General features: G+C 44.1%; 1 protein-coding gene across 1 annotated transcript in view; it reads left to right on the top strand.

The window, feature by feature from the left end:
* si:dkey-233k19.3 (dynein axonemal heavy chain 11) overlaps positions 1-12,577 on the top strand; it is a 171,278-nt gene that overhangs the window by 139,243 nt on the left and 19,458 nt on the right. The window contains exons 71-75 of the mRNA XM_060920812.1: positions 1,336-1,529; positions 3,452-3,600; positions 3,939-4,066; positions 4,302-4,529; positions 12,382-12,573. Coding sequence (XP_060776795.1) covers positions 1,336-1,529; positions 3,452-3,600; positions 3,939-4,066; positions 4,302-4,529; positions 12,382-12,573 — 891 coding nt within the window. The remainder of the gene's footprint in view (positions 1-1,335; positions 1,530-3,451; positions 3,601-3,938; positions 4,067-4,301; positions 4,530-12,381; positions 12,574-12,577) is intronic.

Here is a 12,577-nt window from a genome sequence, read left to right as displayed (position 1 = left end):
ACAAATAATAAAGACTAAAAATAGACACAATCTTAAAAACCCTTAAAATCTGTTGATTATCTGTTAGTTTTCTTCACATTAAGCTAATTAATAATACGCATAACTATTATTTTTGTATTTAATTGCGGCAACAATGGGATCAAAATGTATTCTACTAATGTCAAATTTAGCTAGAAAGTTTTTCTTTCATAGGAACAAACCTTCTTTGTTAGTGTGTAAGGATCTAATCCCACTGAGTGGTTTCTATATCCATTTCTTTTGAGTGTACTTCTTGGCTTTAATAACTTGCTTGTTTGCTGTACACAAACATGGCAATAAGTTCTTGTGTTAATGGACCAGACTCCACTTTTGGATCATTAATCTCTTCTGACTGAGAATGACCTGCATGCATGGTTTTATGTGGGCTTCTGGTGCATCCATACAGTTTTAAATACAATACCTACAATTAAAAACAGTTTGTTTTTATTGTATTTATTTAATTCCTGGGCTCCTGTCTGTAACAGGGAGTGATGTTGCATCCCATTAATACACTTTACAATAGATTATTAGATTCTAATAGAATAGATGAGCCAAAATAATTGGGGATCTTTTTTAATGGGCCCCGACTCATTACAAGTATGAATAGGTGGACCTTAAAGCAAAAAAGGTTGAGAACCCCTGATTTAAGTAACATTCTTCTGGATTTGGAATTTTGAAAGAGTAATTTGGATTTTTAAGAATATCACCTTTATAGACAGACATACTGTGTCTGCAGGTGCTCAAAAAATGTTTAAAAGTGCTAATAAGTATTGAATATTCTTAAATTTGATTTACGGTGTCTTAAAATTTAGGGTTAGAATCATGATACCAACGGCCACAATTCCAGCAACAGTCACAAAGGACATTTGAATTGAGACTTCTTCTGTGTTATGCAAATTAATTATGACATGATAAAGAAACCAAGTCAAGTAGCTGGCTCCAAATTCCTGCTGGTCTCTCCACTCATAACTTTCATATCTACTGTATTCAATTAACATTCAACAGTGTTTGGAGTTCAAATATAAAAGAAAATATTTTCTTGAGTTTCATTACAACATCAAAATCATAAAAATGAATGTGTATAATTTTTACTACCTTTTCTTTTCAGAAATTCATATAACATTACTGTGTGTTGTCGCATGCCGGATAATACAGGGTCACTCGCACGTTGAACTGCCATAAATATGTTGATATGGGGAAAAAATTAATTCAACCAAAAGTGGTATCAAGAAGTTTAAAGTATAAAAAGTACCTTAAGGTATCTGAACACACCCTATATACGGTATAGCATTAATATAATCTTAACCTCCACCTCAGGCTTTGTCAGTGTTGGAGGCATTTCGTGGTCTGGACCGGGATGTAGAAGGCTCACCAAAGCGCTGGAGGAAACTGGTGGAATCTGAGTATCCAGAGAGAGAGCGTCTCCCTTTGGACTGGAATAAGAAAAATACTCTGCAGAGACTCATTATCCTCAGAGCCATGCGGCCTGACAGGATGAGCTATGCTCTCAGGTGGGAACTTTTAAACAATGCCACTGAAATGTCTCTACAATGTACAACCCCAATTCCAAAAAAAAAGGACACTCTGTAAAACATTAATAAAAACAGAATGTGAAGATTTGCAAATCGTGGAAACTCTATATTTCATTGAAAATAGCACAAAGACAACATATCAAATGTTGACACTGAGACGCACACGCACTAATATCTCATCTCATTATCTGTAGCCGCTTTATCCTGTCCTACAGGGTCGCAGGCAAGCTGGAGCCTATCCCAGCTGACTACGGGCGAAAGGCGGGGTACACCCTGGACAAGTCGCCAGGTCATCACAGGGCTGACACATAGACACAGACAACCATTCACACCTACAGTCAATTTAGAGTCACCAGTTAACCTAACCTGCATGTCTTTGGACTGTGGGGGAAACCGGAGCACCCGGAGGAAACCCATGCGGACACGGGGAGAACATGCAAACTCCACACAGAAAGGCCCTCGCCGGCCACGGGGCTCGAACCCAGAACCTTCTTTCTGTGAGGCGACAGCGCTAACCACTACACCACCATGCCGCCCACGCACATATATATATATATATATATATATATATATATATATATATATATATATATAAAAAATAAAAAAAAGCTCATTTTGAATTTGAGGTCAACAACATGTTTCAAAAAAGTTGGGATGGGGCAACAAAAGACTGAAAGAGTTGTGTAATGCTTAAAAAAAACCTAAATTGGTTAATTAGCAAAAGGTCAGTAACATGATTGGGTATAAAAGAACATCCCAGAGAAGCTGAGTTTCATTGCATTAAAAGCAGACACGTGTCTGTACTGGAAATCACTGTATGGACTCAGGAACACTTCAGAAAACCATCATTTTCTGAAAACCAACAATATCCAGAAACAACACCACCTTCTCTGGGCCCAAGCTCTTTTACAATGGATTGAAACGAAGTGGAAAATTGTCCCAAGGTCTGACGAATCAAAAGTAGAAATTCTTTTTAAAAGTCATGGACCCCACGTCCTCCAGACTAAAGAGAGGAAAAATCTGGCTTGTTATCAGTGCACAGTTCAAAAGCCAGCATCTGTGATGGTATGAGGGTGCATTAATGCACATGACATGGGTAGCTTGTACATCTGGGAAGGCATCATTAATGCTGAATGATATATATACATGTTTCAGAGCAATATGCTGCCATCTAGACAATCTTTTTCAGGGAAGGCCTTCCTTCTTTCAGCAAGACAATGCCAAACCGCTTTCTGCACGTATTAAAACTGCATGGCTCCGTAGTAAGAGTCCAGGCGCTAAACTGGCCTGCCTGCAGTCCAGACCTGTCTCCCATTTAAAACATATGGTGCATTATGAAGCGTAAAATATGGTAAAGGAGCCTCAGAACTGTTGAGAAACTGAAATTGTATATCAGGTAAGAATGGGACAACATTTCTCTTTCAAAACTACAGTAATTGGTCTCCTCAGTTCCCAAATGTTTACAGAGTGTTGTTAAAAGTAGAGGTGATGTAACACAGTGGTAAACATGCCCCTGTCCTATCTTTTTTGAAACGTGTTGCTGACATCAAATTCAAAATGAGCATATATTTTTCAAAAATCAATAAAATTTCTCAGTTTCAACATTTGATATGTTGTCTTTGTACTATTTTCAATGAAATGTGACTTGCAAATCTCCACATTCTGTTTTATATACAGTTTACACGGCATCCCAACTTTTTTGGAATTGGGGTTGTACAAGCCTCAGACAATACCTATGAGAATGTAAATATTAGCAGTAAATGACTGTCACTTTAGCAAACGAATCACACTTTAGTGTACATATAGTATACAAAATTGATTTACATTGGACAAGTGATATCTGATACAAATCTATCAGTGCTCACTATATTATTTTGTGTGTTTTTGTGGTTTATTGGTAGGAACTTTGTGGAGGAGAGTTTGGGCTCTAGATATGTGGAAACAACCAGGATAGAGTTTGAGAAGTCTTATGAGGAGAGCAGTCCTTCAACACCAGTTTTCTTTATCCTGTCTCCTGGAGTCAACCCACTGAAAGATGTGGAAACACTCGGTATGTCCTGTAATGACTGGGTTGTTTCCACAATCACAGACATTAACAGATATTTTATTTCGAACCACTTAAAAGGTGCAGATTGTAATATTTAAAAGAAGTTTCTAAACCGAAAGTAATCATACAATTTTAAAGATATCTTGAAGAAAACGTGACTTACAATATTGGCATATAGTTCATGTAGTCAGGCCTGCACTTTTGCCCTAAAAAGGAATTTATCAGTCATACGTAGTTTAGCAGAGGATGCTTGGCATGTGGGGATGTCATAGGGGCTTATCATTGTTTTCATTGCAAAACTGCTCCTTTAACTATGTGTTGTGTGTGAATCTGATGTGTAGGCTTGAAGCTGGGCTTCTCTATAGACCAGAGGAACCTTCACAACATCTCACTGGGGCAGGGCCAGGAGAGTGTGGCTGAGAAGGCTCTAGAAATGGCAGCTACAAAAGGCCATTGGGTCATTCTACAGGTACTATATCACTCTTCTGCAACACTATATATATATATATATATATATATATATATATATATATATATATAGTATGTTCCATATACCGTATATATATGGAATGTTCTATGAGTCCATCAGACTGGATAAGTCAGTTTGTTTTAGTTGCAAAAAAAAAAAGAAAATGTGATTCATTAGCATCGGAGACATTTTTCAAGGACTATGCAGTAATCCTTTACTTTTTTTTTTAAATCAGAATGTGCATTTAGTGGAGCGTTGGCTGGGTCATCTGGAAGGTCTTTTAGAGAGTACAGGGCGAAAAGCTCACCCGCTGTACAGAGTGTTCATGAGCGGACAACCTGCTCCCAGTCCTGAGGAGCACATCATTCCCAGAGGCATCCTGGAAAATGCACTCAAACTGACCAATGAGCCACCCACAGGCATGAACGCCAGCCTGCATGCTGCACTACACAACTTCAGCCAGGTCAGAAATCACCAGATAGGGCTCAAAAACTCCATGGAAACCAAGACTGATACACAGTACTGTGCAAAAGTCTTAGGCACATGTAAAGAAATGCTGTCGACCAAAAATGGCTTAAAAATAACAAAATTAAATGAAACGTTTCAACATTTAAAAAAAAATACTATAAACAGCAGTAAGCGATAATAATAAATGAAACAAAGTTAGTATTTGGTGTGAGACGATCCTTTGCTTTAAAAAAAAATAGTAGTCTGAGGTACAGTGAGTGCAGTTTGACAAGGAATGCTGCTTAGATACAAACTTTATTTTTTCCTGTAACATTTAATTTTGTGCTGGAAAACGAATGTTTGGAGTCTAAAATGTTTTTGTACTGACTCGATAAAGTAGAAGTCATAAAATAGAAATCTATAACAAAGTTTGTATGAAAAATACAGCACCTAAGACTTTTGCACAGTACTGTACATGTGTGGCAGTTTGGAAAAAGTGGCCAAATTTCACTGCGGCTTAATTCTGAAAAACAGCCAAAATCGAGTTATTGGCCCTGTAATCTACTACTCTTCTTTATTTTAAGTGAACATAAATGTATTTTACAAAAACAGTACCAAAAAAAAAAATTAAGCTAGTATCATTGCCTTGCCTGCATGCAAAGATTGTTGGGAAACAAATACGAGTCAGTCTGCCTAATGATGTCTAAAACTTTGTTAGATTTCATCACAATTTGATTGAGATTTTGAATACTTATATGGCTTGATGAAATGTATAAGCACACTCAGTTAGTAATCAGATGCAGTCTGTCAAAATGTCCACGATGTTTATGCACTGTCACATCCTGAAAACAGAGAAGAGTACTCTGTAAAGATGATAGCAGACAAAGTTTTAAAATGTGTTAAAGACTTAATAAAAATGCATTAATAGCAAGCAGTTTAGTCAACAGAATAGAACTCGTCTCGTCTCTCGTCTCGTCTTCTTCCGCTTTATCCGGGACCGGGTCGCGGAGGCAGCAGTCTAAGCAGGGAAGCCCAAACTTCCCTTTCCCCAGACACCTCGGCCAGCTCCTCGGGAAGAACACCGAGGCGTTCCCAGGCCAGCCGAGAGACATAGTCCCTCCAGCGTGTCCTGGGTCTTCCCCGGGGCCTCCTCCCGGGGGGACATGCCTGGAACACCTCCCCAGGGAGGCATCCAGGAGGCATCCGAAAAAGATGCCCGAGCCACCTCAGCTGATTCCTCTCGATGTAGAGCAGCAGCGGCTCTACTCCGAGCTCCTCCCGAGTGACTGTGCTTCTCACCCTAAGGGAGCGCCCAGCCACCCTGCGAAGGAAACTCATTTCGGCCGCTTGTATCCGCGATCTTGTCCTTTCGGTCATTACCCAAAGCTCATGACCATAGGTGAGAGTCGGAACGTAGATCGACCGGTAAATTGAGAGCTTCGCCTTTTGGCTCAGCTCCTTCTTCACCACGACAGACCGGTAAAGCGACCGCATCACTGCGGAGGCTGCACCGATCCGCCTGTCGATCTCACGCTCCATCCTTCCCTCACTCGTGAACAAGATCCCGAGATACTTAAACTCCTCCACTTGAGGCAGAACTTCTCCACCAACCTGGAGAGGGCAAGCCACCCTTTTCCGGTCGAGAACCATGGCCTCGGACTTGGAGGTGCTGATTCTCATCCCAGCCGCTTCACACTCGACTGCAAACCGCCCCAGTGCATGCTGAAGGTCCTGGTTTGAAGAAGCCAACAGGACAACATCATCCGCAAAAAGCAGAGATGAAATCCTGTGGTTCCCAAACAGGATTCCTTCTGGCTCCTGGCTGCGCCTAGAAATTCTGTCCATAAAAATTATGAACAGAACCGGTGACAAAGGGCAGCCCTGCCGGAGTCCAACATGCACTGGGAACAGGTTTGACTTACTGCCGGCAATGCGAACCAGACTCCTGCTCCGTTCGTACAGGGACCGGACAGCCCTTAGCAAAGAGCCCCGAACCCCATACTCCCGAAGCACCCCCCACAGAATACTACAGGGGACACGGTCGAATGCCTTCTCCAGATCCACAAAGCACATGTGGACTGGTTGGGCAAACTCCCATGAACCCTCGAGCACCCTATGAAGGGTATAGAGCTGGTCCAGTGTTCCGCGACCAGGACGAAAACCGCATTGTTCCTCCTGGATCCGAGGTTCAACTATTGGTCGAATTCTCCTCTCCAGTACCCTAGAGTAAACCTTCCCTGGGAGGCTGAGAAGTGTGATTCCCCTATAATTGGGGCACACTCTCCGGTCCCCTTTCTTAAAAAGAGGGACCACCACCCCAGTCTGCCACTCCAGAGGCACTGTCCCTGACCGCCACGCGATGTTGCAGAGGCGTGTCAACCAAGACAGCCCCACAACATCCAGAGACTTGAGATACTCAGGGCGGATCTCATCCACCCCCGGTGCCTTGCCACCGAGGAGCTTGCAAACCACCTCAGTGACTTCGGCTTGGGTAATGGACGAGTCCACCTCTGAGTCATCAGCCTCAGTCTCCTCAGTGGAAGACATGACGGTGGGATTGAGGAGATCCTCAAAGTATTCCTTCCACTGCCCGACAATGTCCCCAGTCGAGGTCAACAGCTCCCCACCCGCACTGTAAACAGTGTTGGCAGAGTACTGCTTCCCCCTCCTGAGGCGCCGGACGGTTTGCCAGAATTTCTTCGAGGCCGACCGATAGTCCTTCTCCATGGCCTCCCCGAACTCCTCCCAGTTCCGAGTTTTTGCCTCCGCAACTGCCCGAGCTGCAGCACGCCTGGCCTGCCGATACCCGTCAGCTGCCTCAGGAGTCCTGGAGGTTAACATGGCCCGATAGGACTCCTTCTTCAGCTTGACGGCATCCCTTACTTCTGGTGTCCACCACTGGGTTCGGGGATTGCCGCCACGACAGGCACCGGAGACCTTGCGGCCACAGCTCCAAACAGCTGCGTCCACAATGGAGGTAGAGAACATGGTCCACTCAGACTCAATGTCCCCCGCCTCCCTCGGAAGCTGGGAAAAGCTCTCCCGGAGGTGGGAGTTAAAGACCTCCCCAACAGAGTGCTCGGCCAGACGTTCCCAGCAGACCCTCACCATACGTTTGGGCCTGCCAGGTCTGTCCAGCTTCCTCCTCCGCCAGTGGATCCAACTCACCACCAGGTGGTGATCAGTTGACAGCTCAGCCCCTCTCTTCACCCAAGTGTCCAAGACATAGGGCCGGAGATCAGATGAAACGACTACAAAGTCTATCATTGACCTCCGACCTAAGGTGTCCTGGTGCCACGTGCACTTATGGACACCCCTATGCTCGAACATGGTGTTCGTTATGGACAAACTGTGACTAGCACAGAAGTCCAATAACAAAACACCACTTGGATTCAGATCGGGGAGGCCGTTCCTCCCAACCACGCCCCTCCAGGTGTCACTGTCATCTCCCACGTGAGCATTGAAGTCCCCCAGTAACACAATGGAGTCCCCAGTCTGAGCACTCCTCAGTACCTCTCCCAGGGACTCCAAGAAGGCCGGATACTCTATACTGCTATTTGGGCCGTAGGCACAAACAACAGCAAGAGCCCTCTCCCCAATCCAAAGGTGCAGAGAGGCGACCCTCTCGTTCACTGGGGTAAACTCCAACACATGGCGGCTGAGCTGGGGAGCTATAAGCAAGCCCACACCAGCCCGCCGCCGCTCACCACAGGCGACTCCAGAGAAGTGGAGAGTCCAGCCCCTCTCGAGGAGCTGGGTTCCAGAGCTCAAGCTGTGCGTGGAGGTGAGCCCGACTATCTCTAGCCGGTACCTCTCAACCTCCCGCACAAGCTCAGGCTCTTTCCCCCCCAGCGAAGTGACATTCCATGTCCCAACAGCCAGCCGCTGTGTCCGGGGATCAGGTCGTCGAGGCCCCTGCCTTCGACTGCCACCCAATCCACATTGCACCAGTCCCCTACTGCTACCTCTGTGGGTGGTGAACCCACAGGAGGTCGGGCCCACGTCACCTCTTCGGGCTGAGCCCGGCCGGGCCCCATGGGCAAAGGCCCGGCCACCAAGCGCTCGCATATGAGCCCCAACCCCGGGCCTGGCTCCAGGGTGGGGCCCCGGCTGCGTCATCCCGGGCAACGTCACGGTCCTCAGATTTTTCTCCATAGGGGTTTTGGTGAACTGCTCTTAGTCTGGCCTGTCACCTAGGACCTGTCTGCCTTGGGAAACCCTGACAGGGGCATAATGCCCCCGACAACATAGCTCCTAGGATCATTCAAGCACACAAACCCCTCCACCACAATAAGGTGGCAGTTCTAGGAGGGGCAGAATAGAACTGATCAGCAATTATTTCTCCACCAGTATAAGCATGAATGGAGATCAGTAAAGTGAAGAGACAGCAATGCTTTTGTTTAAATGCAGTGAGTAATTGTCAAAATGATTATGTAAATTTGTAATTCTGTAACATTTGGAGTCATGTTGTTCTATATATTTCTACCAGTGTTGTCGTCAAGTCACTAAACCTTGAGTCTGAGTTCAGTCTCGAGTCCCCTGTGTTCAAGTCCAGTTTCGAGTTGAGTCCACTACTGATCCAAGTCGAGTCTGAGAACAAGACTCCAACTGCACCATTTGACTTTATGGCTTTTTGGCTGTTGCTGCCTTTATGTGAAAGCGTCTCTGCGACTGTGTTGGACTAACGTTACTGCTCGACTGCCCCATTTTAGTTAATAGGCTACAGATAAAAAGCTTGTTCATCACTCAGAAAGCCCCGCCCACTATCAACAGGGCAAATAACATGAGAGAGGGTTAACACTAGCTAGTTCATCACTCAACAAGCCCCGCTATCAACAGAGCAGTGAACATAGCATGTCACTTCCTTCTCTGGGTGGAGTCTTACCAAACTATCGAGGAGATGACTGGGACAACCTCAAACTTCAATTGTCATTTAATGACAATTGAAGTTTGAGGTTGTCCCAGTCATCTCCTCAATAGTTCTTCTACATATGGAACACATAGCAGTGCATTTTTTTCCCACTACACAAGAAGTCTGTATAAGCAAAGGACAATCCTAGGGGCTTCTCTCCAGGCATTTTAGTGCCATTAACGTTAGTTTGTTTGCATTAACGTTAGTTTGTTCCTGAACATGACGTATGAACAGATGAATGTGCATTCTCTTGCACAAAATTAGCATAAAATTTAATGTAGATATAAATATCTTATGGCAAATTATTATGGCATGTTACAAAAAATAAAGGAAAAAAAAATTCAGAGTCCTCACCTCCAATTTACAAGTCCGAATGCAGTTAATGCACGAGTCCGAGCCATCAATGCTCAAGTCCAAGTCAAGTCATGAATCCTTAAAATTAGGGCATGAGTCGGACTCGAGTCCGAGCCCTCATTCTCATCTCATTATCTCTAGCCGCTTTATCCTTCTACAGGGTCGCAGGCAAGCGGGAGCCTATCCCAGCTGACTACGGGCGAAAGGCAGGGTACACCCTGGACAAGTCGCCAGGTCATCACAGGGCTGACACATATGGCCCTTTTCCACTACCCTTTTTCAGCTCACTTCAGCCCGACACGGCTTGCGTTTCGACTATCTCAAAACAGCACGACTCAGCTCGCTTCAGCCCTGCTTAGCACCCAAAACTCGCACGGTTTTGGAGTGGGGCTGAAGCGAGCCAAACCGAGCCGAGTGGGGCTAGGGGCGTGAGGAGACACTCCCCTGTGCACTGATTGGTGAGGAGGAGTGTCCTCACATGCCCCGCGAGCACGCTGGGATCTGTAAACACCATATACCCGGAAGAAGAAGAATTACGAATTGCGAGAATTTCTGGAGCCTTATGCGCCTCGCCTCATCTATACGCTCTTGCCAGTATCTGTTGGCGTTGTCGGTGACAACAAGCCACAGCACCAAGACCAGCAACACTAACGACTCCATGTCCTCCATGTTTATTGTTTACTATCCGGGTCGTGAGACTACCACTTAAAAGATCACTGATGTCACTGTTTGCGCCGCTTAACGACATCACGTGACGTCCACCCACTTTCGCTAACTCCACCCAATGTGTCCACCCACTTCCAGCCAGCACGGTTCAGCGCGGTTGTAGTCGAAATGCAACTCCAACAGCCCCACTCAGCTCGACTCAGCCCAACTCAGCACGGCACGGCCCAACTCAGCCGCGTTTGTAGTGGAAAAGCGGCATTAGACACAGACAACCATTCATACTCACATTCACACCTACGGTCAATTTAGAGTCACCAGTTAACCTAACCTGCATGTCTTTGGACTGTGGGGGAAACCGGAGCACCCGGAGGAAACCCACGCGGACACGGGGAGAACATGCAAACTCCACACAGAAAGGCCCTCGCCGGCCACGGGGCTCGAACCCAGACCTTCGTGCTGTGAGGCGACAGCGCTAACCACTACACCACTGTGCCGCCCAGTCCGAGCCCTACACTGTTTAAAAAAAAAAAAAAAGTTACGCCAACTTAAAAATTCAAGGCAACTTACTGCACAAGATTTTTGAGTTTATGTGACAACTAAGATTTTTAAGTTTTGAAGAAAGTTGTGCCAACTTATCCTTTTGGTCTCAGATAACTTAGCCTTCATATTCACACAAACTTAATTTTTTCAGTTTTACATAATAAGAATTCAACTTTAAGGCCACTAATCTTTCATCCAAATAAAAACTTCAAAATCTGAGTTCAATTTTCTTTTTATCCCACAATAAAACAAATAACAATCCAGTTCAAATAGCATGTTTATTTTAACATGATGGTAGCAAAACTGCTATAAAACTGTAGTGGCAGTGCTTTTAAGGTAAGAGTGAGCTCAGTTTGAGCCAGGATCTAACCGACAGTTAGTTCAAACATACTTACGCACCCAACAGCCTGCCTCATTTGTGCCAAATTGTGCTGTGTGCTATTGTTCGTAATAACGTGCAGTTTGCAATTTGTCAACCTTTTGAATATGTATGTGTTTTAATAGATTCACTCTTTATGTTCATTGTATGCATATTATACACCATTGTATGCCATTTGTAGCATTTTAATTGGCTGGTACTGAATTGTTTGCACACTTCGTTTGTCAAATTAGCTTCAGGCTTAAAATAAGTGAATGTGTGACTTAACAAAAAAGCACTGCCACTACAGCTTTATAGCAGTTTTGCTACCATCATGCTAAAATAAACATGCTATTTGAACTGGATTGTTATTTGTTTTATTGTGGGATAAAAAGAAAATTGAACTCAAATTTTGAAGTTTTTACTTGGATGAAAGATTAGTGGCCTTAAAGTTTAATTCTTATCATGTAAAACTGAAAAAATTAAGTTTGTGTGAATATGAAGGCTAAGTTATCTGAGACCAAAAGTACAAGTTGGCACAACTTTCTTCAAAACTTAAAAATCTTAGTTGTCACATAAACTCAAAAATCCTGTGCAGCAAGTTGCCTTGAATTTTTAAGTTGGCGTATTTTTTTTTTTACAGTGTAGACTCGAGTACTACAAGCCTGATTTCCACACAGATTAGATTATAAAATTAGAGGTAGGCAGGGTGTCTTTCAGTGGACTTGAGGATAAACAGACTATAAAACGTCAAATCATATTACTTCTGGTTGATATACATGCACAAGAGAAACATATTTAAGTTCAGGAAAATGTGTAATTTTCAGGACTTTGTTTCCCAGGATGCCATATATTGAGTGTGTTATGAAAAACGCTGCATGTGCATGTAGAGCATATTTACATGCATTCAGCTTCTCTTCCCTTGTTTACATTTTGTTTGGTCATTATATTCAATATTGGAGGAATTTATGCATATACTTATCAACACCAGTATTTTTCACTGTAACCTCTAGTTCAATTCTGTCTGTCTCCTGATAGGAAACTTTGGAGATGTGTTCTCATGAGCAGGAGTTTAAAGCACTCCTGTTCTCTCTCTGCTATTTCCACGCTTGTGTCAGCGAGAGGAGGAAGTTTGGGCCTCAGGGTTGGAATCGCTGCTACCCATTTAACACTGAAGACCTCACCATCTCCATTAATGTGCTGTATAACTACCTGGAGGTTAATTCAAAAGTAA

Source organism: Neoarius graeffei, chromosome 5 (genome assembly GCF_027579695.1).
Source record: "Neoarius graeffei isolate fNeoGra1 chromosome 5, fNeoGra1.pri, whole genome shotgun sequence".
NCBI classification, from domain to species: Eukaryota; Metazoa; Chordata; class Actinopteri; order Siluriformes; family Ariidae; genus Neoarius; species Neoarius graeffei.
The sequence above is the reverse complement of the archived record's forward strand: the minus strand, read 5'-3'. Positions and strand labels throughout refer to the sequence as shown.